Source organism: Solea solea, chromosome 8 (genome assembly GCF_958295425.1).
Source record: "Solea solea chromosome 8, fSolSol10.1, whole genome shotgun sequence".
Lineage (NCBI taxonomy): Eukaryota > Metazoa > Chordata > Actinopteri > Pleuronectiformes > Soleidae > Solea > Solea solea.
This window is the reverse complement of record NC_081141.1, coordinates 25,746,314-25,771,095: the sequence shown is the minus strand read 5'-3', so window position 1 is coordinate 25,771,095 and position 24,782 is coordinate 25,746,314. Positions and strand designations below refer to the sequence as shown.

Genomic DNA, 24,782 nt, shown 5'->3' with positions numbered 1-24,782 from the left:
TGGTTAAATAGGCACGAGTGATTATTCTGTGGAAAGACACCTGGAATATAACTGCTCCCTGGTTTTCCATCGCTGTCCATCTGCAGAGTTGACAGGCAGAGATGAGGCTGTGACAGCTATGTGGGGGCTTCTGGGTTGTCAGTGTTTCAGTGTTTGATGTGTTAATTGGGACCCTCTACCCCTTGTGAGCAGCTGGGAAACAGCTGATGACATTCCCTGTGGTTTCTCTGCATGCTTCTGTTAAAATCAGCCTTCACAGGCATCCACACATCGCTCCATAATCCATGTTTACAAACTTTTTTTGCAAGTTGTTTAACTGTCACCTCTTGGCCTTCTGTCTTGTTATTCTTAATTGTATGAACTGAAGATGACAAAGAAATATGGGGGGGAAACAACAATTATTTTCTCGATGAATCAATTACTCGTTTGGTCCATAAAATATCATAAAACCTTAATGATTGACTTTTAATGATTTCTTTGTTATCCAGAACAAAGAAATTAAGAAAGTATTCACATTTAAGAAGCTTAAGCAATCGGAAATCCTGTTTTAATAAATTTAATTTAATTTAATAAAAAAGCTTCAAACCTATTAATCAATAATCAAAATAGTTGTAAATTAATTTAGTAACCGATTAATAGTCGATTCATCGAGTAATCGTTTCAGCTCTAGTTTCAACAACACCTTTTGTGTTCAGTTTCAGAAGATGAAGTGACAAAGGAAGCCACAGAATTGGGAGTCGCAAGAGAACGATATGTGAAAGATCTTCTGCGGGCGCTAACAGACAGTGAAGATGGAAGAAGAGGAGGACAGAGAGGAAGTGGCAAGGAGGTGTATTCTTTCCACCTTACTCCAGATCACTGCCATCTCTCGTATGAGAAGATCTGTGATGACGTCTCGGTGAGCACAATGTACCACAGTGAGAGCTTTTTATTGCATTATATCTGTCATGAAATCCTATATTGTCCCATTCATGCCACCAACATCCCGCTGCAATGACAAGCATCAGGAGTTGGTATATTTCTTGTACATTGAGTATTTATTAGTAACGCCTAATGTAGAGATGGCAGATTGTAACAAAGGGCAAACTGACTTTTCCCTTTTCTATGTGCAAAATGGAAATTAAGTGGTAAATGGTCTGTATTTATATAGTGCTTTTCTAGTCTTGATGACCACTTAAAGCTGCTTTAGTGTTTGCCATTCACCCATTCACTCACACTTTCATACAGCACATTTATGTGCAGCATGTTTTCCTATCTCTAATTTTTCATATCCACTCACACACTGCCGGCACAACTGTCGGGGTTAAGCGTCTTTCCTAAGGACACATCGGCATGTAGACTTGAAGAGCCGGGAATCGAACGCACAAACTTCGCTCTACCAATGAGCTACCGTAACACCTAACGCAAGCTCTGGCTGGCTTGTTCTTCTGGACTCCTCTCAAAACTCCTAAAGCACATATGAAATACTTACCTTAAGTTGAAAACCTTTAACGTTAAGACGTTTTTATTGTAAAGCAATTATCAGGGTTCCCACGGATCCTTGAAATCCTTCAACGGTTTGTCCTAAATAGACATGGGTCATTGAAAGTGCTTGGGTTTTGTGCAAGAAAGACGTTCAGTTGATATTTAGGTAAATGTCTCACCACCTATTTACTAGCGGTGTTGTGGACACTCCCCACTGTCTTCAGGGTTTCCATCTGACATGAGATTCCGTGCAGAACAATGAGCGAGTAACGTTAAGCAAGAGAGAGCAAATGACCATGTGATGCCTGGAAAATTTAAGGAGCTCTCTTTCTCACCAAAGAAAATTGCAAAGACTTGATTTTGACCAAGATCCGAAGGACAACCACTTGTCCAGATGCAGAGCGTGCTGCAAATCAATACAAGTGGGCGCCATGGGAGAAGCGGCTCTTAAACCTCCCTTCACATCTTAAGTTGTGTCAGCACATTGGGTCCTTGAATTTGAGGGAATTGGTCCTGGAAAGTCATTGAAATGTCCTTGAAACATACACGCGCATGGGTAGTAAATTCAATTTGTGCCACTAAACTCTCAGAAACGTTACACACTGTACTCATAAAGGACTAAACTCTCATGAAGCAACGTTTGGCTGTGGATTTGTTAAGTAATTTGATCTTTTGCTGTAATTGGTAATGGATGTTCTTCATCACCAGCACTGAGTGGTCTCTCACAGGGCAACAACAGCATTAAAGTGATAAATGGTTCTGCATAGTAATAGAGAAAACTGTGTGTGTATGTGTGTGTGTGTGCATTTTTGTTAGGTACATGTGTGTCATGTACTTACCTGTTGTCACAGTTCCCCCGAGGTTAAATGCATCTAACGACATACAACAAAATAGAAAGGAAGTGTTATTTTTTACAGGGGGGCTGTTTGAAAGATAAGGTTTATAGTCTTCCGACATTATGGCAGAATTAGAAAGGCCAGGTTGTCCTCGGGCCCCTGTGGAAATGGGCGAAGATAGGAATCATTCCGTTTATTTCCAGTCATCTGATAAAGTCGTTGTGTAATGGCTGCAGTTCGTAAGAAAGTGCAGAGACAGTGGAGCTGGTGTTCAGATGGATGCACTGTATGCTAAGGTGCCTCTTAGATGTGATGGAGTGATGTTTATCATGCATTCGTTAGGTTTTCGTGTTATTCTTCCAAAGTAAAAGGATACTTTTGCCTGAAGGGGTCATGTCCATTTGTAGACTTCTGTACAAGTAGAGGAAAAAGAGGGAAAAAGGTCTGTCGGGGTTAGAAACACCGTTAGAGACCATAATAAACCCCCTGATTTATGGACAAGGCTGTTCCCATCTAGCAATGTTAACAGTGGCTGATTGAGAGCCATCTTCTTTCACTAACTCCCTCGGGCTTTTTAAGTCTCTCTCCGAGTGTGGGCCGTGTAGACAAGTGTTCTTGCACTGTGTGTGCATGTTTCTGTGTCTGGACACGCACAGACATCTGTTGGTTTTAGACATGGATGCCAAGCTGTCAGCATTTGAGTGCCACACTTGACAAATCTGTTTTTTTTTCGCAAATGTGACCTATCATGTAACTTCTACGTAACATATTTCAATTGTTTTAGAGTTGAATAAAATTACAATGAGAGCAGTTTACTCAATTATTATTACTATGCTAATATTAGTTAGTCAAGGCTTTTGTGACTGGAGTCAGTGAAAGAATTTTGACAGTAATTTGAGTCAGATTTTTGTGGCTTAATTGTAACAAATTCACTTTTCACCTAAAAGTTCAGCTATTAATACATTTGCACATGTACAAGGGCAAAGTCCACATGGCCTTTGGTTTAAAAAAAAAAAAAAAAAAATCATAAGGCTCCTTTTTTCTTTGCAAAAACCCACGCAAAAAAATAAACAAAGTGTTTGACAAATGAGTGCAGTCCCATGTGTGCAGTTTAAATATGCAATCCCTTCTCACATTGCACAGCAATCATCACCGTGTGCGGTATGTGTGTGGTAGACAAAAATCTAAGAACGCTGCTGCATTAAGTAGCAAACTACCACTTTTGTTTAACACCTGCTTCTTCTTTTTTCTCCCCACCCCGCTCTCCCTCGTGGGGCATTTGTTGAACACATCAGGGGTTAAAAAAAAAAAGAAGGGTTTTCCCAGCCAGATAATTTAAGGGTGCAGAAATGAGCAAAAAAAATGAGGCAAGTTTCCTTTGGGGAAGAAGAAGACAAAACAGGTGGTGAACTTAACCTGACATTAATATTTTATGAATGTGACCCCAGAAGTTGTAATGATGAGTGTAATTTTGTTAAACTAGCAATAAGCAGGTGTTTTACATGGTTAAGTTAGACATTATATCCTCCTTAATGTCTATTTAAGTACTGTGCCAAAATGTCATTGGTGGGAAAACCCCATAAACCCCAGCGCTGACATTATGCAGCACAGAAAGACGGTCAGTTACAGCCCCAATGTGACAACTGGAATTTTTTACCCGTTGAGTTAATAATTGTTTAATTACCTGTTGTTTCACCGACATGAGCTGAATACACTTATAAAAAACAACAACAACAATGCAGGTTTGTTTGACAATTCATGACAATCATCAGCAAGACAGACACACACACAAATGCTATTCAGATGCTGCCAATTGTTTTTTATAAAAGTCGTCGCTGGAGTATCGTTTACTGCTCAGCTCTTAGTTCAGAACAGCTTCTGTCCAGGGAGACTGAGACTCCAGCTCTTGATCGTTGTGGTAAGTAAAGCCACAGGATTCTGGATGAGCCTGTGTGGGTGAGTGTTTTATGCTCGTCAAATAACTCGTGTTATAGTTCACTTGGGGATTCCTGCTGTGGAGCCTGACGCCAGACAGAAACTTTCACTGGAGGAGTCCATGTCCTCATATTCTGAATAAGTCGCCCCAAATCCCAGAGTGTAAAAAGTATACGATCTGCTGTTACCAATGTGTTTGCGCATTCACAACCTAAATCATGATGTCCAGATTATGTAGGAGTATTGTAAATCTGTATGTTTTGGAATCTGTAGCGTGTACGGAATTGTTAGTTCCAAGTGGGAAGACTTAACACCATAAAATGGTTGACCTGTTTTTTTTTTTAATAATCAGCCACTGTGTTTTTTAACAACCGTGTAGTTATTCATTGGCTTGGCTTTCCTGTCTTCATAAAACTTTCTTTCTGTTGGAGTTATTTGTTAATCCTCCCTCATCTGTTCTGCATTTTGCTGCTCTTTTTTAAGTAGCGTGTCCTCTGCTTGGTGGCACATCTTTTATTTTTCCCCGTCTTTACTGCAACGTCCAGATGGCATCCAGTTGTGACGTCGTCTGTTAGAATCAAAAGTGATTTTGAAAACTGAAGCCTAAAGATTACCGATTTGGAAGTTCACAGGCGGCGCCTGGAACCAGGCTCTTATTGAATGACATCAGCTGTCAATCACACTGGTGTCCATTCTTAATGTGTCATACTTTATCATCTAATTTCTTCTAAACCTTAACATAATTTACAAAACCTGAAATCGGAGATGGCGACTATTCAATTGGCTAATTTTTCCGTAGACTCCCATTCAAAAATAGTTATTTTTGCAACCAGGAGAGTCACCCCCTGCTGGCGGTCTAATATATTATTACTTCCAGGTTCCTCTTGGGATATATATGATCTATGGTTATGTGCAAAATCAAATATCACCAAACCATGTTTCAAAGACAGTCAAACAGGAGAAAAGTGCCCACAACATGTCCTCCATGGTGGATGTAATAAGAGATTCAGTCTTCAGGGTTTCCATCTGGTTTTTACCAAACAGAAGTGTGACTAATGGAGTCGTTTGCTTTTCAGTTAGTTGTGAAACTTCAAATTTTTACAAATTTAGTTCTTTGTAAGGTGAATTTTTTTTTTTTATGTTCCCAAAGCGCTTTTATTGTCTTTTTCAGGAACCCAAGCAAAAATAAAAACATTTACATATGCATTGAAGTACTTGTTCTACTCTCGGTGTCTGAGAAATAGTATACAACGGGAAGCCATATTTTAAATCAATCCCCCATTATCAAGTCTCACTTGACAAATCCCCCCCCGGCTGTCCACCACCAGCAACTTCAACAATGTAAAATAACCTGAATAATGTATCTGTGTCTTGCTTCAGATATGTCTGAACCTGATGCTCTAAGCAAGAAAGTATTTTCTTCCACCATCTGTGATAGTATTGCACCCTTGTTGATGGGAATTTTCACGTTATCAGGGACAGACTGACCGCTGTCGCCCCTCACTTCCTGCTCTTTATCTGGCCTCACGCCTCTGCACGTCAGATGAGGGAGTTGATGGGACAAGTTCATGTCCACTGGATGCCCAGTCTTCCCGTAGTGGGCACCAGCGCTCACCCTTGAACACTGTCTCTTTGTTGTCGTTGCCATCAACCCACACACTTCCCTGTTCTTCCCTGAGACACAATCGTTATTTTCAGATTGAGAGAAAGAAAGACAAGCACATTTGATCATTACACTTTGAAACATGGCACGTCGTGTGAGTGTTGCTGCATGACTTTGTGGAAATTATAGCTGGACTGAATGAAAGTGACCTTAATTAGTATGAAATACAGTGGGTTTGAACTGCAATATCACAGTTTTGTAGTCGTTTATTGGTTAAATGGGTTATTATCCTCTAATCCTTGGGAATAAATGATTGGTTCGATGTGTTGGACGGTGCGATAAGGACATCTTTGTGTCCTCGGTGCCCACAGTGAGTTTTGGTATCATTTTCACTGGGGCTGTTTTCTTTTGGCTGCGTCCTACTACACCTACGTCCCCCTTCTCCATGGGATTGACCTTATGGTCTGGCTAGCTGACTGGGGACACACATACAAACAAACCAGTTAGACCACACACACACACACACATTGGACAACACGATCATGTGGGACAAATTCATCCCGAGAAGACGATTTGACATTCCCATCATTTGCAGATGTGGGTGTATACAGTTGAGATTGGCTTTGGTTGTCCAACGTTAGCCCACCATTCAAGTCCTATGTCTATTAAACTGTACACTTAATTTTTTTGATGTTTCTGTGGGGAAAGCATAGGAAAAATGTGGCAGTGGGTTGTGAATCACAGACAAACAGTCTGACCTCCCACACCTTAGCAGAGGTGGTAAGAATATGCAAAGCTGACCTTTTAACGTTATCTCTGTGTCCCAGGAGAAAAGGCAAAGCTAGAGAAAATAAAGATTTCCTTTCAGTGTTTTTTTGTCTTTCAACAACTATTTTAACCCATTTAATTTCCGTAATCATCTGTCTCTTAAAAAAAAAAAAAAATCTGCGTCTTGCTTGGCAGCATTTTCTTTTAGATTTATACCTTGTTTAATGCATTTTTTTTCCCCGCTTCCTAAGCAATGCAGTAACGGGAAGGTAAATGTTTGGTGATGTGGAATGTACATGTTTATTCCTCTCAGTCCCTAAAACTAAAGACGGAGAAACGCACGAGGGTTAGTATTTAAAGGAAGTAGAATGTGGAATAAACAGCAGTTGAGTGTAATTTCCATTGTTAATTCAGTAAATAAGGGTTGCGCCTCTGTCAGTTTTGATCTCTGTTTCTGGTGTGTGTTCATTCGGTAACGCCTTGTTAACATGCCGCTCAGGAAGATTTATGGCCTGAGACAGTGTAAAACTTTGATGACAACGTTTGACAAAGTCCAATTATTGTGAATTGAGACTTGAATGGTAAATGTAGGACATTAGAACATGCTTGAAAGGGTGAAAAATATTAGTGTGCTCAGCATTTCTGTGTGTGAAGCCTTCACATTATCCCTAACCCATGTTCCTGATTTATTGCCAAAAGTTACAGGTAACTAATAAGTGTAGATGTGTTTGAAGATGGGGGCGATGAAAGTTCAAAGCAGATATTATTAGCTTTTTTTTTTTTTTTTGCCTTTATGAATTCTTTTACTATGTTGAGACATATGTTGTTTATTTTATTAGGGTGCTGCCAGGGTATACTCGGAATCAAATTTAAGACTATTTAATACCACTTTCAATTATATTAAATGCCAATGACACTACCATAAGTGTTAGTATAATGGAGGTCGTGTCAACCGCAAATATAATGTCTCGGCCTGCAACTTAATTTCACAAAGTAAAATCAACAAACTTTCTAATTTTTCCAGCTTCTTAAATGTGAATATTTTCTGTAGAGCTGCAGCTAACGATTATTTTCATAATCGATTAATCTGTCGATTATTTTCTCGATTAATCAATTAATCGTTTGGTCCATAAAATATCAGAAAACCTTAAACAATGTTGATCGGTGTTCAACATGGAAAACTTGGAAAGGATGATTTCTCAAACTTCTTGTTTTGTCCACCAACCAAAATGATTGACTTTTAATGATTTATTTGTTATCCAGAGCAAAGAAATGAAGAAAATATTCATATCTAAGAAGTTTAAACAATTGAAAATCTTGTTTTAATCATGAAAAAAAGCTTCAAACCGATTAATCGATTATCAAAATAGTTGTCGATTAATAATCGACTAATCGTTTCAGCTCTAATTTTCTGGTTTCATTGCTCCATTTGACCAAGAAAGCATTAAAACTGAAAAATGAACTGGTTTGTGGACAAAACAAGACATCTGAGATCAGGATCGGTAAACGCCACTCAACATTTTTCAACTTTTTCTGACATTCTATGGACCAAACCATTACTCGATTAACCGAGAAAAGAATCAAGAGATTAATCAATTATGAAATAGTTAGTTAGTTAGTTGCAGCCCTAATAGATTAATTAATTCCCATTTTGAAGCCTTAAGATTTGGGATTTGACCAGCACAATGGCTCTTATTGGACCATACCAGCTGTCGGTCACACTGGTGTCCACTCATGTGCTGTTTATTTTACTCTAAATGGGGACACAATTGATAAAATTGACATCATCTGCTATTGAAGCAGAGCTGAAACTAACGACTGAGATGATTAACTCCTCAGGAAAATGTTGTACTGATGTTATAAAATGAGAAATAGTTGAAGAAAGTGAGAAGTGGTCTCATTTCCCCAAAGAATTCCATTCAAAGTGTTTTTTATTTTCATCAACTGGCAGAGTCGCCCCCTGGTGGTGATCCTTCCTACTTACTGGGCTTCAGTTTCCCAACCGGAAATGTTTTATACAAAGTCTATGGTCCTTTAGACGCCGAGAAATGGCTAGCCACTGTGACTATTTTAGTCAAATGACCTGTTTCATCTTGGCCTGTTTCTACTTCATTTGAGGTTTTTTTATATATATATATTTATAAACCGCTCCATGTTCCTCGAATAGCTTTGCTAGTTAGCATACCTCTTGGCTTGCCGCCCTGATAAACAATTCCCCGGGCATGCATGGGAGGAAGGTGGCGGTAGTTGTCTGTGTTACTGATGCCTAGCTGGTCTTAGTCCCACTGAGCTTCCACCTACAACTGGTCTCACCGTTAATGGCCGACCATCTGGCACAAACACTGCGTCGTCTGCTTGTTGATGACTTATGAGTTTCTGTGTCACACAAACGTCCTCTAAACATCTGAGAGGAGCCTGCACTGGATCACAGTGACATCCTGATGTTACTCTAGATTCTTTTACGAGTTCCCGGGAACATCAACCTCCATTACTTCCCTGGGTGGTCATCTCCATGTCCACGTGTTATACATGGTAACGTGAGTTTTGTTGATCGGGGTAGGTAAGGAGTGCACGTGCACACAAACCAAACTGTGTGATTGTAAAAGTGGAGCAAATATGTCTTTTTCGCAGGATTATCTGTAAGTCTGTGTGAAGGAATGGAGGGACTACCAAGGAACTGAGGGTTCATAGCGGTAGACAGGTCTAGGTGAAGGATGTGAAGTTGTGGGAGCGACATGAAGCCAATGTCCACTCACTGACACACATGTTCAGGTTCGCCAGCGGAGGAGAAAACAGCTGTGCGGCTTGCCAGGACAGCAGCAACCTGGGACAAAAATGACAAGTATTTTATGAGAGCGTTTGAAGATAGCCGCTTTATTACACTCGGTCCGTGACCTCGACACAGCCCAGCGAAGATTTAGCAGCTCACCGCCTTCTGGTTTCTCGGCACACCGTGAGCAGTAGCTTTCTGTCTGTCTTTGTCTGTCTGTGTGTGTGTGTGTGTGTATGTGTGTATGTGTGTGTATGGAAGGAATCTCCAAGGCAACGTGCAAAGGAAGATTGTGCCGCCATTCGAAGTGTGTGTTTTGTGAAGTTTTGATGACTTCGGGGAGTTCTATGTTTAATTAGTGTTTGCTGTAAACTAACTCGTTTTTTGCCAATTTAAACTTTGAAAGCTACGGTGGAATTTGGAAAATTTTACACACTAACGAAATGTTTCAAAAATGTCTGCGTTTTTCTGCAGCCAGCTCAAAAACTCCAGTGACTAAGTGCCAAAATACAAACTGAATGAGGAATGTTTTATTACTTCTGAAGCCTGCTTGTGATTCCAAAGCTTTACCGTCAAAACTCAACAGAGAGGAAAGTTTGTGCTCACTTGGATAGGCGACTGCCGACCACTGAAGAAAACTCCTTCTTCGTCTTAAAACGTCTCACTTCAGAGAGAATGTGACGTAATGGTTTGTTACACTTCCATATCGCACACTCTCTGGATAGCGGCGAGGTGCAAGCACTTGCTCCTTTTTTTTCCTTCACTGTTTATTTCAGAATCCTCTCGAGATGAGACGATTTAGATTCTTGTCTCAAATCTGGCCTGCTATTCGTGTCGCTCAGTGTGTTCTTTTCCTAGAGGATGAGCTGAAAGCTGGTAGATGCATCAAAGGCGACGTCCGAGTCGATTTCCTCTTCTGCAATCTGTTTGCCTAGTTTCAGAAAGTACTGCTAATGAGAAACAGCACTGTTGAAAAGTAAGAATAAGGATTTCTGTTTCGCGTTCTCACAACAAGGTGAAAACTGAAATTGAAAGTACGTGTTGACAGATCTCTGTGGCTGATGAGAACCAATTAGGAAGACAATGTTGGTAAATGTGTTATAGTAGAAAGGTCTTTGTTTCTGCATGTCCAGACTCTGGACAGCAGAGGTATCCAGAGCAGAATTTTAGCATTTTTAAAGTGAAAACAGAGCAATGTGCCTGTAGCTGTGGTCTTAAATCTGCCATGTTGACAACTAGTTGGGAATGCTCATCGTGAAGCACCTAGAGGCTATTTACACTTACTGGTCACCTATTTTCCCATAGTGAGGTCTTCCCACGGTGCTTATAATGAAGTTAACCATCCTTCAGAGAGAACTTTATTGCTTTAAATTTTTAAATTGATGCATTTTGTTACATAACTGTCATGCTCTCTAATTTTTTAATCTCCTCTCCATCTTCCAGGTGCACTTGGGCTCTGTGGAGCTCCAACCAGCGCCAGACCCTCTAGAGCTGAATCAGGAAATGATTGGCCACTCGCTAAAGCGCAGCGCGGACCTGGAGTCCAAAAATTGCCAGCTGTTGAGGGAGAACCACAGACTGAAAGAGGAGCACCAGCGAATAGTCGAAGAGTAAGAACGAGGAAGGAGAGCGGCTCTGCTGGTGGATTAAAAAAAATTTAAAAATGTTTGTTTGTGAAAGAGTAATGTGATTGAGAGGAAATGGAAAAACATTCGCGAGGAGAGAATGTAATTATTTTCTACAGATGTTCAACACTGGTATTTGTTTGTCAGGCATCCTGGTTGCATGAAAGCTTTTTAAGATGTTCTGCCAGCTGTTTGTATCCACAACAATCACCCAGTATGACATCATCACTGGTCGCCCGTCAAGGAGGGGTTGAGGTATCCACCCAGTGTTGCGAACTGCGCTTGTGATTTGTGGGAACCAACTGCATATGATTTTCATTTTATGTTTCCCTGGCACTTCACAGTTTCAAATGGCGCGCTATTGTTTGTGCGATTGTTAATTTCTTGGACCATGAGTGGGCCATTTCCACACATAGATTCTCATCTTTTGAAGCACAAACGGTTGTTTGTCTGTGTGCGTCTGTAACTCTCTGCAGGTTGGAACAACATGTTGAAGATAAAGAAACGTTGGAGAGCGAGCTTTACTCACGTTTTGTGAAGGTGCTGAATGAGAAGAAGGCGAAGATCCGAGGCCTGCAGGACACCGTACGCCGCCTCCAAAAGGGCGGCGAGGAGAGGAGGCGAAGGTCAGCAGGCGGATTTTACACCACGGCCTTTTGGTTCTGTGATGTTTGTGACACAAATGGATACATTTGCTATCAGAGCATCAGTACAGTGACCAACCCAAATTCAACCCACAATGTTTTCAATTATAAGGCTTTCACGATTAATTAATGTGCAAAATGTTTTCTCAGTTAATTAGATCATGATTGGTGGTTCCTTCAGATGTCATGTTTTGTTTGACCGGCAACCAATTTCTCACATTACAGCAATATTTCTAAAACACCTAAAGGGGGATTAATCAGTCATAGATTGACTAATCCCTGCTTGTTTCCTAAGTAATTCTAAACTATTGATTTGATTATTTAAAACTACGCTCGCAGGCTTCAAGCGTCTTGGCACTAACCGACGTGACGGAGGGATTAACGGTTGACCAGATGCCCTGTGTTGTGCAATAGTTAAATGATCATATTCAGCTCAATGCTTTGAGCACACACTCACAGAATTGTAGTTAGCAGGCAGGTCAGCACAGTGTTGTCAGATGTGCTTTGCCCACACTTTGGCTTCTGCAGAACAATGGCTAAATTGTTTTTTTTTGTTTTTTTTTACAATCGTATACCCTCCATCAGAACAGGCCAATGCATTTGGATGGAAGAGTTTACCCATAATTGCTGCTCACATATCTGGCTTCACCATTGTCCCTTGTGGCCAATGAAATTAAATATTGAATGATGACCAAAAAGATTTTTGCCAGCACAGTAAAATGAGATGCTGTGTTGTTTTTGTTTTTTCTCTGAAAGCATATTCGAACATGTCACTTGTTTTTTTTCCCCCTCCTTTTGTTTTTCCACGTTTTAATTTTTTTTCTCACACACTGTGTCTCTAAAAGTTGTCTAATTTTCCCCAGTGACGATGAATCAGCTCAGAATGACGATGACGTTGGCGGACGGGACAGCGGAGAGACCGTTCAGAGCGTCCGCCCATCTCAGGAGCCGACCATCCTCATCACAGGTCTGTGTGTGGTTGCACGTCATCAGAGCGAGCACAAGCTGGCCCCAAAGGCCCCTAAAGAAAAACAATACAGAATGAACAATAGAGGTTGCATCATACAGTATGTTGCAGCACCAATACTGATGATATTAAATAATAAAATAAGAATTGGACTGAAAGCAGATGTAAATATCTCATTGAATTTTAATGATAAAATTACAAAGCCTCTGCAAAATAAAAGCCTAACAAAGGCGTTTTATAAACTAAATGATACCTGACAGTATGCTCTGTGTTTGCAGGATTAATGGGTTTTTTTTTTATCATTTACCACATAAATAAGAGCTTATACCCCCCATAATATAGAAATATATCCCCATATTTGTATCTTCTGTGTTCAGGTGACAGGATTATCTGTTTATATGCGTGTATGTGTATATATATATATATATATATATATATATATATATATATATATATATATATATATATATATATATATATATAAATATACACTTTCATATCACTTTCATATATATATATATGAAAGTGTGAATGCAAAGCTGCAAAATATCAATAGACACAATGTTTTACACATTAGGATGTAATGGATTTCATCTTAAACACAACATATGGCAACAACCGCAACAAAAAATATGCTTCACACACTCACATTACTTACACATGCAGCACACGTCTTAAGGGACCAGGGTGTGCAAGTACTGAACATGGTCATTTTTCGCCCATTCCTGGTAGTCCCTGTGATGTCATAGGTCAAGATGTGAGTCAGTAATGATGCACACACTTAAGTGAAACTTACTGGTTTTCTGGCTTTCCTTGAAGTTGTTTTACTATCCAATAAACTTGACAGTGGAATATAATTGATTATGTAAGGAGGAGGTTTAAATGTAAAAGACGGGCTCTGCCTGTGTGTAAAAAGCACACACAAGCAGAGTGTGTACCCCCTGGTTGCTGGTTTCTCGTCAGTGAGTCATAAACTCCCCCAGCAGACTCCGCGGTGATTGCTTCAACGCGGTTGTCCGTGAGGTGGTCTTCCTTTTCCTGCGTCGTGCAGCGCAGGCGTGATGTCACAAGTGCTGAGTCATAACACCCCCCCACTGCTACCAGTGTGCGACAATCTGCAGGGATAACCCACTGATCGCTCTCTCAATGGCTGCGATTGTGTTTGGAGCCAAACTCGAGCCACCCCAAGAGGATAATACATGTGCAAAACACCCTGATGTTGTCGTGACATCAGCAGGTTCTTGTTTTTTGGCACTCGCTCACACACACACACACACGTACACACACTCGATGCTGTTCCTCCCATCCTGGCTTCGGTGGATGGGTTGTAGATTGCGCAGGATGGGTCTTGGCTCACACGGCTTTGTTGTTTGCAGTCCAAAATGGTTTGACTGTGTTCTTGTGTTTACAGCTCGTCAGCTAAAACCACCCAGCAACTATCTTTTATCAGCCTGCGTGCATGGATTTGTCACTATTATTCTATATATATTTATACTAAATCAGCTGTCCAACAAATTAGTCTCTGGGCGTTTCTCTTTTGGCCATGAGCACAGTGTTGGAAAGGAAAAGCAAGTACTCTTTCAGTGGTTGTTAGAATATTCTAATGGATGCCTGATGATGCATTGTCACTCCTTCTTGTTTACGTTGTGCAGCCTCAGTCTGGTAACCCCAACAACCAATTCATTCACATGAAACATAATTATTCCTGGCAAACGTCGGATGTTTTACTAGTATTTATTTGAATCTACACAAGCCCTGCGTGGATGACTTCACATGACACAGTAGCCCTTTTAACAAGTGTGGCCCCAGATGATCTTCATGCCTCGGGCTGTATTTTCATATTGCCGAGGCCTGTTAAGGGAAAGGAGGAGTAATGAATGACTGGACAGAGCTGAAGACAGAAGTAGAAATTCTGTCTCTCTCTGTGACCTGTTCACTTGAGGTGTTACATCTGATAGTGGTAACACAGGAAACAGGTCAACCACATTGGGGGGAGGGCTATACGTTAGTGAGACTGAGATGGATGATGGAGAACGAAAGGAGTGATGCAGCATGGCTCAAGGCGGTGGTTCTCAACCCTTTTCGAGTTATGCTTTTCTCAATTTTTTTAAAAGAAATTAGTGTCGAGCTACTTTGTGTTGTGCTAGTATATGGTTACGCTGTTTACGTAGCTGACACATATTAATTAATTAATTAATCTGTCAATCTTTGGATCAGGCTAGCGGCAGTGTTAAAGGGCAAACAGGTGTGTTTGTATGTCTGTCAGTGTATTTAAACCATTGCATCCGTGGCTGACCGGTCTTGTTCGCGTTGGAATGCCAGATCTCTATTCCCGATAAAGCCTGCATAACCTCTGTTCTCGGGTGAACAGAGGTTATCTGAGGCAATATGCCTTAAAACTGCCACAAATGTGCCACAAATGACACCAATGGAGAATTGGGCTAAGTGATGAAGATGGATAATCCGAGCTTTGGTAATGACACCATTGAGACGTCATTGACCAGGCATTTAGAGTTGGCAATTACAGTAAGAAGCATTTTAGGAACTTGCAGTCAAAACATACATGCAATAGGTCATAATAAATTAGCTTTTACTACCTGATGATGAGTATTCTCTACTTTATTTATGGTGGACATGCCTGATGTAGAAAGATAAAGTGGCAACGGATCTTGACGTTACTCGTAACAATCTAAACTCCCGTTTTGAAGCTCCCAGAATCGTGTTTTTTGGCTGGAACCATGTTGACCTTCTTTTAAACACAAGTTCCAGGTGTCAGCCACACTCATATGTGCCATATCCTTCTATATTCTCCTCTAAATGGGATCATAATTTACAAATCTGACATCATGTGCTATTGAAGAAGATCAGAAACTAGGAAAAAGTGAACTGACCTTACGAAATAAACAAGTAGGCTTATTTTCTCTTAGAATTCCATTCCATCTTTTTGTAACCACTAGAGAATTTCTAAGAGGTATGAGAGGTGATTTTCTTCACTGTTTTTTTTGGTGCATGTAGGTCGTGATCTCGTGAGCCACGGCCTCACCGTGGACCACACTTTTTCTGACAGCGAAGACGAGCAACCGAGAAGAAAGCGCAGGGTGCTCCCGATGTCAAGCCCGCCAACGTCTGACCAGGAATAAAATCAAAGGTTAGTTATCGTACTCATGCAACCGCTGTATCATAACATTTTTTCTTTTTTTTTCTGCCATAGTTATAAATTGCTTACATGTTTTGTTTTAGCTGTATTATTTAGACTATATTGATCTACCCAGACTTCTTATAGACTTGAAACCAATGAAAGACAATAATTTCAAGCTTATAATTTTATGGCTCCCATGATCCTCCTGCTTCCCTTTTCCCCTCAAATTTCATTCATGACAATTTTTTTTTCCAGTTTGGGTACTCACACAAACTTCAGAAAAACCATCACAGTAACAGATGTGTGGTGCCACACTGATTTTGATTTCTTTTTTTTTAATCCCTCTTTCCTTCCACTTCTCCAATTAAAGAAGGTTGACTCATCAGTTTGTTCACTGATGGTTAAGACAAAAGCCACAAGTGCACACACTTCCCAGCCTCAACAATCATCACCCTGGCACATTCATGCAGTATGTGCATACATGATTATTTATCTGGCGTTCTTATATCCTATATTACTGTTCTGTACAGATCTCATCTGCTGCCTCTGACCACAACACAAAATAAGATTTCTGCACTAACTTTTGATTTTCTGTTCATGGAATTTTTAAATAATCTGGCATTCATTGAATTCATTCATTGTGGGTGACAGACTCACTGGTGGATCTGACAAAGACCCAGATACATCAGCTTCTGTTAATATTTGGCCTTTCAGAGGTGTCTCTTGAATATCTGGAATCAGGTCTTTTTCCACTTTCAACAGCTGCACTTTCTGTCACTGACTCACTCGCTGCACCAGATTTACCAGAAAGGCTGTGACTTCTGCCTGCAAAGGTGCTCTGCATGTTACGCCTCAGTCTGAAAATCAACAAAAACGAACATCCGCGGACGTGCCGGTGATTTGTTTTCAGCTGCCGTCAGCACGGTACCTATGAGGAGATAAACTGTTGCACATTTTGGTGCAGTGGCATTTTCTCTTAAATCTAACAATCTCATTACATCCTCCCACAGCTGACATTTGGGTGTTGGCTGGCAAAACAACAGTGTCAATTACTGCAATGTGTAGTGTTGCCTAGTCCAGCAATGAAATGACAGCGACGGCTTCAAATGGGATCACGCATTTAAAACTGCTCATTTGCACCTTTGCCTTTTTTATTCTGTACCATCAGACTCCATTTGGTTGTTTTCTCACCATGACTGATAATGTACATTTCTATAATTGTGATTTATTTTCTTTCTCTTTTTTTAAAATCAGTGCACACATCATCCTCACTAACTTTTTTTTTTGTCGTGTCTGCTCCCCGGTCCTCTTCTTCTTCCCTTGACAGTCTCTGAGGAGGAGGAGGAGGGTGGAGATAAGACAAGTAGACATACTCTACTTGTCTTATCTCCACTCTCGACAGCTCATCAACATAACCACAGCCCTACATGGAACACTTTTTGTAATATACAGGGTTCGTTTTTTCGGGGATCCCTACCCAACTGTGTGACCAGCTAATAAACCCTCACCTCAACATACACAAACAAAACAGTGACAGCCAGGCAACAGAGTGCTGGAGGTGTCCCCAGATGCAGAGCATTCTGTCCCAGACTGTGAAAGCACGATACTGCCATCTGGTTTCTCTTAGCTCCGACAATCACCTGCCAGAACTCTCACGACAGACTTAATTCTTGTCTTTTATCTTTCGGTAAATCAAAAAACAAAAAAAGACAAAATGAATGACGCCATATTTTCTCCAGCGCTTCAGAACCATGTGATCCCATCCAGTGCTGCTGTAAAGCCCTTGGCCCAGATGCGGCCGTGTTCATGTGATACCATACCCACCACTTAATGCCTTCCAGTGCTTCCTCAGGAACTGATGGTGTTCCTGCTAATGACATGTAGAGCATGGCAGAGAGCGTGGACCACGGGTATGGAAGCAATTTCTCAAGAGCTTGACTTCACCCATGCGCCGGCTGCCAAGCCCCTTGGCCTTGGTTGTGTGTGAGACTGGAGAAAGAGTAACAACTACTGAGGGACAACAGGCTACACCCAGAAAACAGGGTGTCGCCACCTAGGAACCGAAGCTGCTCTGCTGCTGCTTATTCATCATGTCTTCCTCCCTCTTTTCATCATGAAAATAAACTATACACATCTCTTTCATTTCCACCGTCTAAACTAGCATTTTGCAAAAGATGATTTGTCCTGCATGCTTTTTATTTTTTACGGCTGCTCTTTTATTGTGCAGATGTGCAGTTCTGTGGCCCAAATTACCTGAGGCTTGTTCTGCAGAGGGTTAATAGGGTTGTGTTGTCTTCCCCTCCTCAGCTCTTTGTTAAACTGCTTACCAGCTCTTGGTCCCCAAGGTCATCACACTGATGTTATTGAATCTGTGGAGAACTGACCGTGACCTCTGAGCTCTGAACCTGACGGTACCTATATGTCTGCTGAAGGCCACAGGTGGCCGCCAGGATAATCCCACAACGCGCACAAGCTGGTGTTGTAATCCTCACAGGAATTCCACTGTCTCCTTGATACATCCCATCGATAAATGGTTTTATACAGGGAGACGCAGACCAGTGACCCGAAATAATTGACAAGACGAGTGCACGAGAATGTGCCGGATAAGACAAAGAGGGAAAAGTTTTGTTTTTATTTGAAATGTTGATCTGTTTTTTTTCTTGAAAATGTATTAAAAATACACTGTAGAGGATTATTTAAATTATAATGATACATTTGAGAAATGTTTCTCAGCCCTTAATGGAACATGTACAAGTTGAAATGTTTAACATGTCATGTAATTGTCTCCCTTACTGAAATAAACATTTTTGCACTGCAGTATCTTTCGCTGTTTGTTTTATTTTTCTGGTTCCTACATCACTGGAGGTACGGACAAGTCGCAGTGACGACGACTGGCTCTCGGATTACTCTGCAAAGGTAACATTTGAATTTGTAAAATACTTTGTGTTTGAGGAAGGAAAGGAAGAAGTGGCTCTTTTAACTTTCAGCGTTATGCCTCTGCTTTCTCTCTGTCATGATGGAAAAATGCTGACACTCAAAATGACTTGATTTATGATGGATTTTTGTTGTTGATTCTGCTTCTGCTTGGTCTTTGTGAGCATAAATGATGTAACATTTATATGCTGCATCCCCTTCATCTGAAAACAGGCTCTATCAAGGACCACTACCTGACTGAGGGAGCGTTTGAGTGTATACACCAGCAGCACAGAGGTAAGCGGGAATAAGAAGCCTTAATCCTATCACACTGTTGAACGACTGGGGATTCTTCACTCCTGAAACATTTTTTGGGCACTTATTTGTGTTTTTAGTCATATTCCAACCTTTTTTTTCCCGGCCGTCTGACTTTACTAGCCCAATGTTGATGTTACGTCCAGCAGATCCCTTCCTGTATACAGCACCAGGCAACACAAGATCTAAACACTGCCATACCCAGAAATACAGTGTTATGTGGAGCTGCTCGACTTTTATTGATAAATGCTGCATTAGTCAGTGTTGCGTGAACTCATTTTACAATTGCATGAATCTAATGGACATTTGTTTATGTTTAAAATCGCACCCTGTCTGATTTTTTAAGATGTATTGGTATATATATCAGTTTACCTATTCAAAATTGTAACAGAATTGGGAGTAAAAATGTCAAAAATGTTACATGATGGACAAGTTGGTGCTTGTCATGATTTACATTGTCAGTTTTGTTGCAGTGGTGTAGTCGTCTTTTAAGAGTCGGCTGCCTCGTTAACATTTTGGGGAAACTGGTCTAGACCAGTGTGAGAAACCAGAACATAGAGGAATTTAAGTAGCTTTAATTATTCAGAGGCAGTTACCTCCTCAAAGGTTTGATTTGGGAAGTTTGGCCACATCTTTAGGCATTGACAGCATCATTTTTTTGGAGCTGATCTCAGTTTGTCCTGTGATGAACTAACTAAAACCCCAGATCAATACACTGTACATCAGCTCATGGAGCACGGAGGGTTAAAGGCGTCGCTGAAAGAGCGATGATGGCTGTGCCAGGACCGAAATTAAACTTTCAGTCGCTCACTTATCATCATTCACTTACTGTGTGCACCTGTAGGATTCCCATCGTGCAGGGAAATGACAGGAGTCTTCCTGTGTCCCCACCACAGTCCTGTGGTGAGACAGAGTGGTCTTTGTCTGTAGTTCGAGCCATGCTGTGCGCTCACCGCGCACCGCCTTGCACTGTAATGTCTGCAAAGCGCTTCGACTGACGCAATCTGATTTTTTGGAAAACTGAAGATGACATGTTTATGTTGATGACTTGTACATCGATTACTCACCATGGAGCAATGCAAACCGTTTATGATCAGCCGTACTACTGCTATTGGAAGAATTGGTGTGTTTTCAGTATTACACTGCAGGCCCCTTGCTGTGACTGGCTCCGACCCCTTAAAACTGCGATGAGTAGAGCTATAAACACACACATTTTTCCTCTTTACAAACTCAGAAATTTCATTGGTTTTATTGGGTGAGTTGCTGCTTTTGCTCACAGTGGGCAGTGCTTTTGTTTCTGCGAGGGGTGGCACACATGTGGAAGTAAAACAGTGGGCAGGCTGTTTGAAACTCGGGGGATTTATTTCAAGGGCATAAAACCAACAATGTGACTTAGTGCTTGGTCACTTTGAACTGAAATGTGTTTCGTCTGTTTCTTTGTGTGTGTGTGTATGTACTGTATAGAGATCACGCAAGTAAAAAATCATAAATGACATCTTTCCAGATGTTGAATATCCACTGATTCATTGGACATTTGTATGATATCTGACTATAAAGCTACCGTAAAAGCACACAACACAGTTTAGCCCTGGTATCAACATTCATCCTCAGTGATCCAATCCCATGTGGACATCCTTAAGTAGGACTGCCCACATTTAAATACTTCCTGGATGCGTCTCTCCTCCAGACCACACATGTTTGGATCGGGATCTTTTATTCAAATGCAAACTGCCGTCATGACTGTTTGCAAGACCAAAATTGTGGTTTTAATGAGTCTGACTGCACAGATGTGTGAGCTTTCTGACTGTGTGTGTGTGTGTGCGAGAGAGAGAGCGAGTGACAGACCAGAGAGAAGAGACTAGAGGAACTCACTCTGCTGTAACACAAAATGGGTTTAAACCATTGGTAATAGGGACAGCATATGAAGATCACTGTCGCTGTGCAGATCAGATCACATCAGCGGTCCTGTAGATTAGATATATGGCCTCAAATCATCACTGAATGAGGTTTCTGTGAGGACACATTTAGGCTTGATTGAAGGAGCTCAGACCTGTACCTAGTGCAGTCTGACAGTGATCGCTCTACTTGTTTTACTCGGGGCCTGTCCACACGTAAACCAGTGTAGGTGAACATGCATAGTTTCATCCACATGGAAACACTCTGTCTTACGCTGGCATTCATACTCTGGATGAGTTTGGAGATTGTCGGTGTTGCCAACTATTTTCAGTAAAAAGTAACTAAAGTCAGACTGAAAAGACACTAGATCTCACTAGAACAGGTCCTGTCCTTGGTGAGTTCAGACACGACAGTGGCGAAGAAAACAAGTGTTGAAGATTAACAGTGAAAGTGGCTTGATTCTCTTTTCTTTTTCTTTTTTTTATTTCCTGACTTGTTTCATTCTGTCTCTGTTTCTGTGATTATATACATTGTAATGTGTACAATGTCTATGCCACCTACAGGCCTGGCATATGTACTACACTGGGGGGGGGCTTTTAATCATTACCAATAATGAAGAGGCTCTTATTGAAGTGCTGGTGTGTCACGATTGGTGTCATTGTTTGAATAAATCCCAAATGCTCTGCAGCTTTTTATGAGGGTGGTAGCTGAATATGAAGTGTATGATAATAGTGACCTACTGCAGAGTGTGCTTGAGCGAGGCTTTGGGGCACTTTTAACTTTATAACCAAGAAAAGTCTTGTGTTGGAAAGGAGATGTAGAGATCTGACTCATATTGCTGCTAATAAAGGTGAATTGGCATGTTTGTGGCTTCGTAGAGTAATGTACAGTAACCCTCAAATTTTTTTTTATGCCGTATGTGCCACCCAAGCACTTTAATGGATGACCAAAAGCAGATATTCATTGCAGCTTTATGAAAAACAGCCTTTAAAATCATAATTGGAACCAAAGAAACCAAAATGACTCTCTACAGCTGACTTACTGTATTTTCTCTCATGGCTGGGAATGCATTATATCATTATCCTCACTTCCTCTTTGTCAGAGACCAAAGGATCGATGAGCACATGTCCACAGTGCCTGCACTCGTGTAGGGCTAATTACTGCCTGGCTCAATAACCGGCTGTCTCACACACACCCATTCCTCCTGTGGTTTGAAGTACAGTGCGAGGCGCGACTCCTGTGGGAGTGTTAGCGTTGAGTGTAAATTCATTTCACATACTCTACACAAACGTTATAGATCACACATTTTTAAATAACATTGGGGCTAAACTGCCAAATATGACAATTTAATTTCATAACGTGATTTAAAATATTGTAATCCTGTATCCCCGGAGGTCAGGATGATTACAGCAGAAGGGATGAGGTTTTAGAATTAGATGTTTCCCACAGTGTTGCATTATGCTCAGTGCTATTGGCAAAGATCTATGACGTGGGAATGGTCTGTTCTTGGTTATCAAATCATTTTCTCTTTTCCTCTCCCTCCTTCTGTCTTTGTTCTTTTTCTCTTTTTTTCCCCCCTCCACCACACCATCCATTCAGAAGAGAGGAGTTTGCTAGAAGGTGAAAGATGCAGTGATTCATAAAGTTCCAGTCACAGTCAGATGAAATCTTGTTATCAATGGGAACAATTTTGCCAGTTTGTGTTTATGTGTGTTCAGGGTCGTTTCATGGTTCCCCCCGAGTATAAGGGACCTGGGGGGGCCCGCATACGTCAAACCAAACTTTTCTTTTCTTTTTTTGATTGTGGTTCAAAGTTTAAAGCAGCATTATTATTATTCTGCCTCAGGTTCTGTGAACCAATACTATCAGACCTGACTGGGGGTGGGCATTTGCATGCAGGGACAGGCTGGCTGAACGCTTTTAGAGCAGTAGAATTTACTTTACGACTGAAACTTTTGGTGGACGCTTCTTTTTCAGTCGTACTCCTTTGGTCACGACCAAATCGCTTGAAAATCAGCCTGTCAGTTCTTGTTGATTGACACCTGGAATCTAGAACGCCAAACATATGTGGCCCTTGTAATTATTTTTATGTTGTTCGGAAGTCATCACAACAAGTGGGTGTAGTTGGCTGCTGAGGAGAGTTCTGCTGTTATATCTCTGTTGAAACACAGTCTCTTAACATTAGCAGGTTTGAAATATCTCCTTTAAAACATGTTAGACAATGTTAGCAATGGTCATTTTCTGGATGTATCCCCTCAAAATATACATAGTAATAATGTTTTACCCCAGTTCACCTAATTTGTGAGTCATTGAATTCACGCCCAAGTATATTATTAGCTGGCACCAATGACCAAAGTCATATAAATCATCTTTCTTCACTATTCTGATCCTCAGTTTGGTCGTTTTGACCACGTTTTTAATGCCTGAATATGTTGTTGCTGACATGTGATTGGCTGATTTATTATTTTGTAGTATTTGTGTTTATAGTTATTTGCCGTTTAAGCTTCACTCATATTACTGTCTCCACAGACATATGGTCATTCCACATGATTATGAAAAAGCAAGCAAGTGAGTGACCTGATATTACTCTGCAGAAACCTGATTAAAGTTAAGTTCCGGTGTTGTCACTCATCTCCCCGCGTCTCTAACTAAAGCTGCAGGGATCAGCTTCGGTGGTCTGGACCTCCACACTTGGCTCCAAAGGATCAAGGCTCTTCTCTATTCAGAGGCATGGAAGTTTATTTTCCCATGCACATGTTCTGCTCTAAACACTGGGTTCACTCACCAAAACACACACACACACGAGGTATGGGGGTGTTTTTGGTAAATGTGTCAGAAACAATTGATGTGAGAAGTGTATCATGTGTTAGTGTGTTGTTTATTTTCGCTTATGAATATATTTAACCCTAATAATACTTTATGTTATGTTTTATCCAGTCAGAGTTCACTTGACGTGGGTCGATGATGGGACATGGACGGCAAGGACGGGCCGCCTTCTTATCTCATCCATGCACAAGCAGCTATACGCAACGTCCAAACCTAACCATCTATATAACTGAGCGACTGTGTTATTGTACATGAGAACATTGAGTTCTTCCTCCAGAATAATTCTTTGTAACCAACTTTATTTGCTTATTAAACTGAAGAAAGACCATTCCAGTCCTGATATTGGTGGAAACTACTGGATGCAATCAGTGGAAGGTGTTTAAATCAGAGCAGCTTTCGCCTTCAGATTTCACTGGCACTTCACTTGGGGTGGGGAAATTTAATGCCCCCTTTTATACTGTCTGAGGTGGCATGGGGCCGGAGGTAGACCACCTTTTATAGGTCATGTGATATGTGGGTTATCTTGGGGGCCTGCACAGCAGATCGCCAGGATCAAACGCTCTTTGACTGCCTCCTTTGCCTCACTGATTTATGGGTTACCGAAAGGCAACGGGACCTCCGCGGTGACACTTACAGTACTGACATTTTACACGGCAATAAGTGACTTGCGACTTTTAACTTAATGATGATTCGGTAAAGAAGGCAAAGCAGTAAAATGATTACATGATTCCTATGGCTCTTAGAACTGAGTATTTGTTAATTATGCTGCGGATCAGATGGCAAATTCCACCCCAGAATCAGGTCAGTTTGAGCTCTGTGTCAAGTGAAGTTACGAAACCCGTTTCCTGGAGCTGAATTGTGATTTTCACGGTCTTTGAGTGATTGCTGTTCATGCATCTCCGTTATGCTTGTAATTTTCCAATGTAATAGTTTTCAAATTAGTTTAAAAAGATCTGCTTGATCCAACCCCATCCCTTTGTCTCTTCCTTGTCCTCCTGTCTCTTTCACAGAGCGACTGTCCGGACCAGTCTAGCCTTGTAGGGAGACTGCGGGGTAACTGTTCCTGAGCCCAGATAAATAC

The 24,782-nt window shown here is 41.0% G+C and overlaps 1 protein-coding gene across 4 annotated transcripts in view; it reads left to right on the top strand.

The window, feature by feature from the left end:
• The window catches only part of LOC131463985 (DNA repair protein XRCC4-like), a 30,858-nt gene extending 6,076 nt beyond the window's left edge, over positions 1-24,782 (top strand). The window contains exons 3-9 of one of the 4 annotated variants that reach the window (XR_009241130.1): positions 696-898; positions 10,820-10,986; positions 11,478-11,627; positions 12,509-12,612; positions 15,628-15,760; positions 18,899-18,961; positions 23,813-24,782. Coding sequence is in view for 3 of the 4 variants with exons in the window: in XM_058636199.1 (XP_058492182.1) it covers positions 696-898; positions 10,820-10,986; positions 11,478-11,627; positions 12,509-12,612; positions 15,628-15,752 (749 nt within the window). In the remaining variant the exon portion in view is untranslated. Of the gene's footprint in view, positions 1-695; positions 899-10,819; positions 10,987-11,477; positions 11,628-12,508; positions 12,613-15,627; positions 15,761-17,078; positions 18,569-18,898; positions 18,967-23,812 lie in introns of those variants that run through there. The other 3 variants (XM_058636199.1, XM_058636198.1, XM_058636197.1) reach the window with 3 other exon arrangements.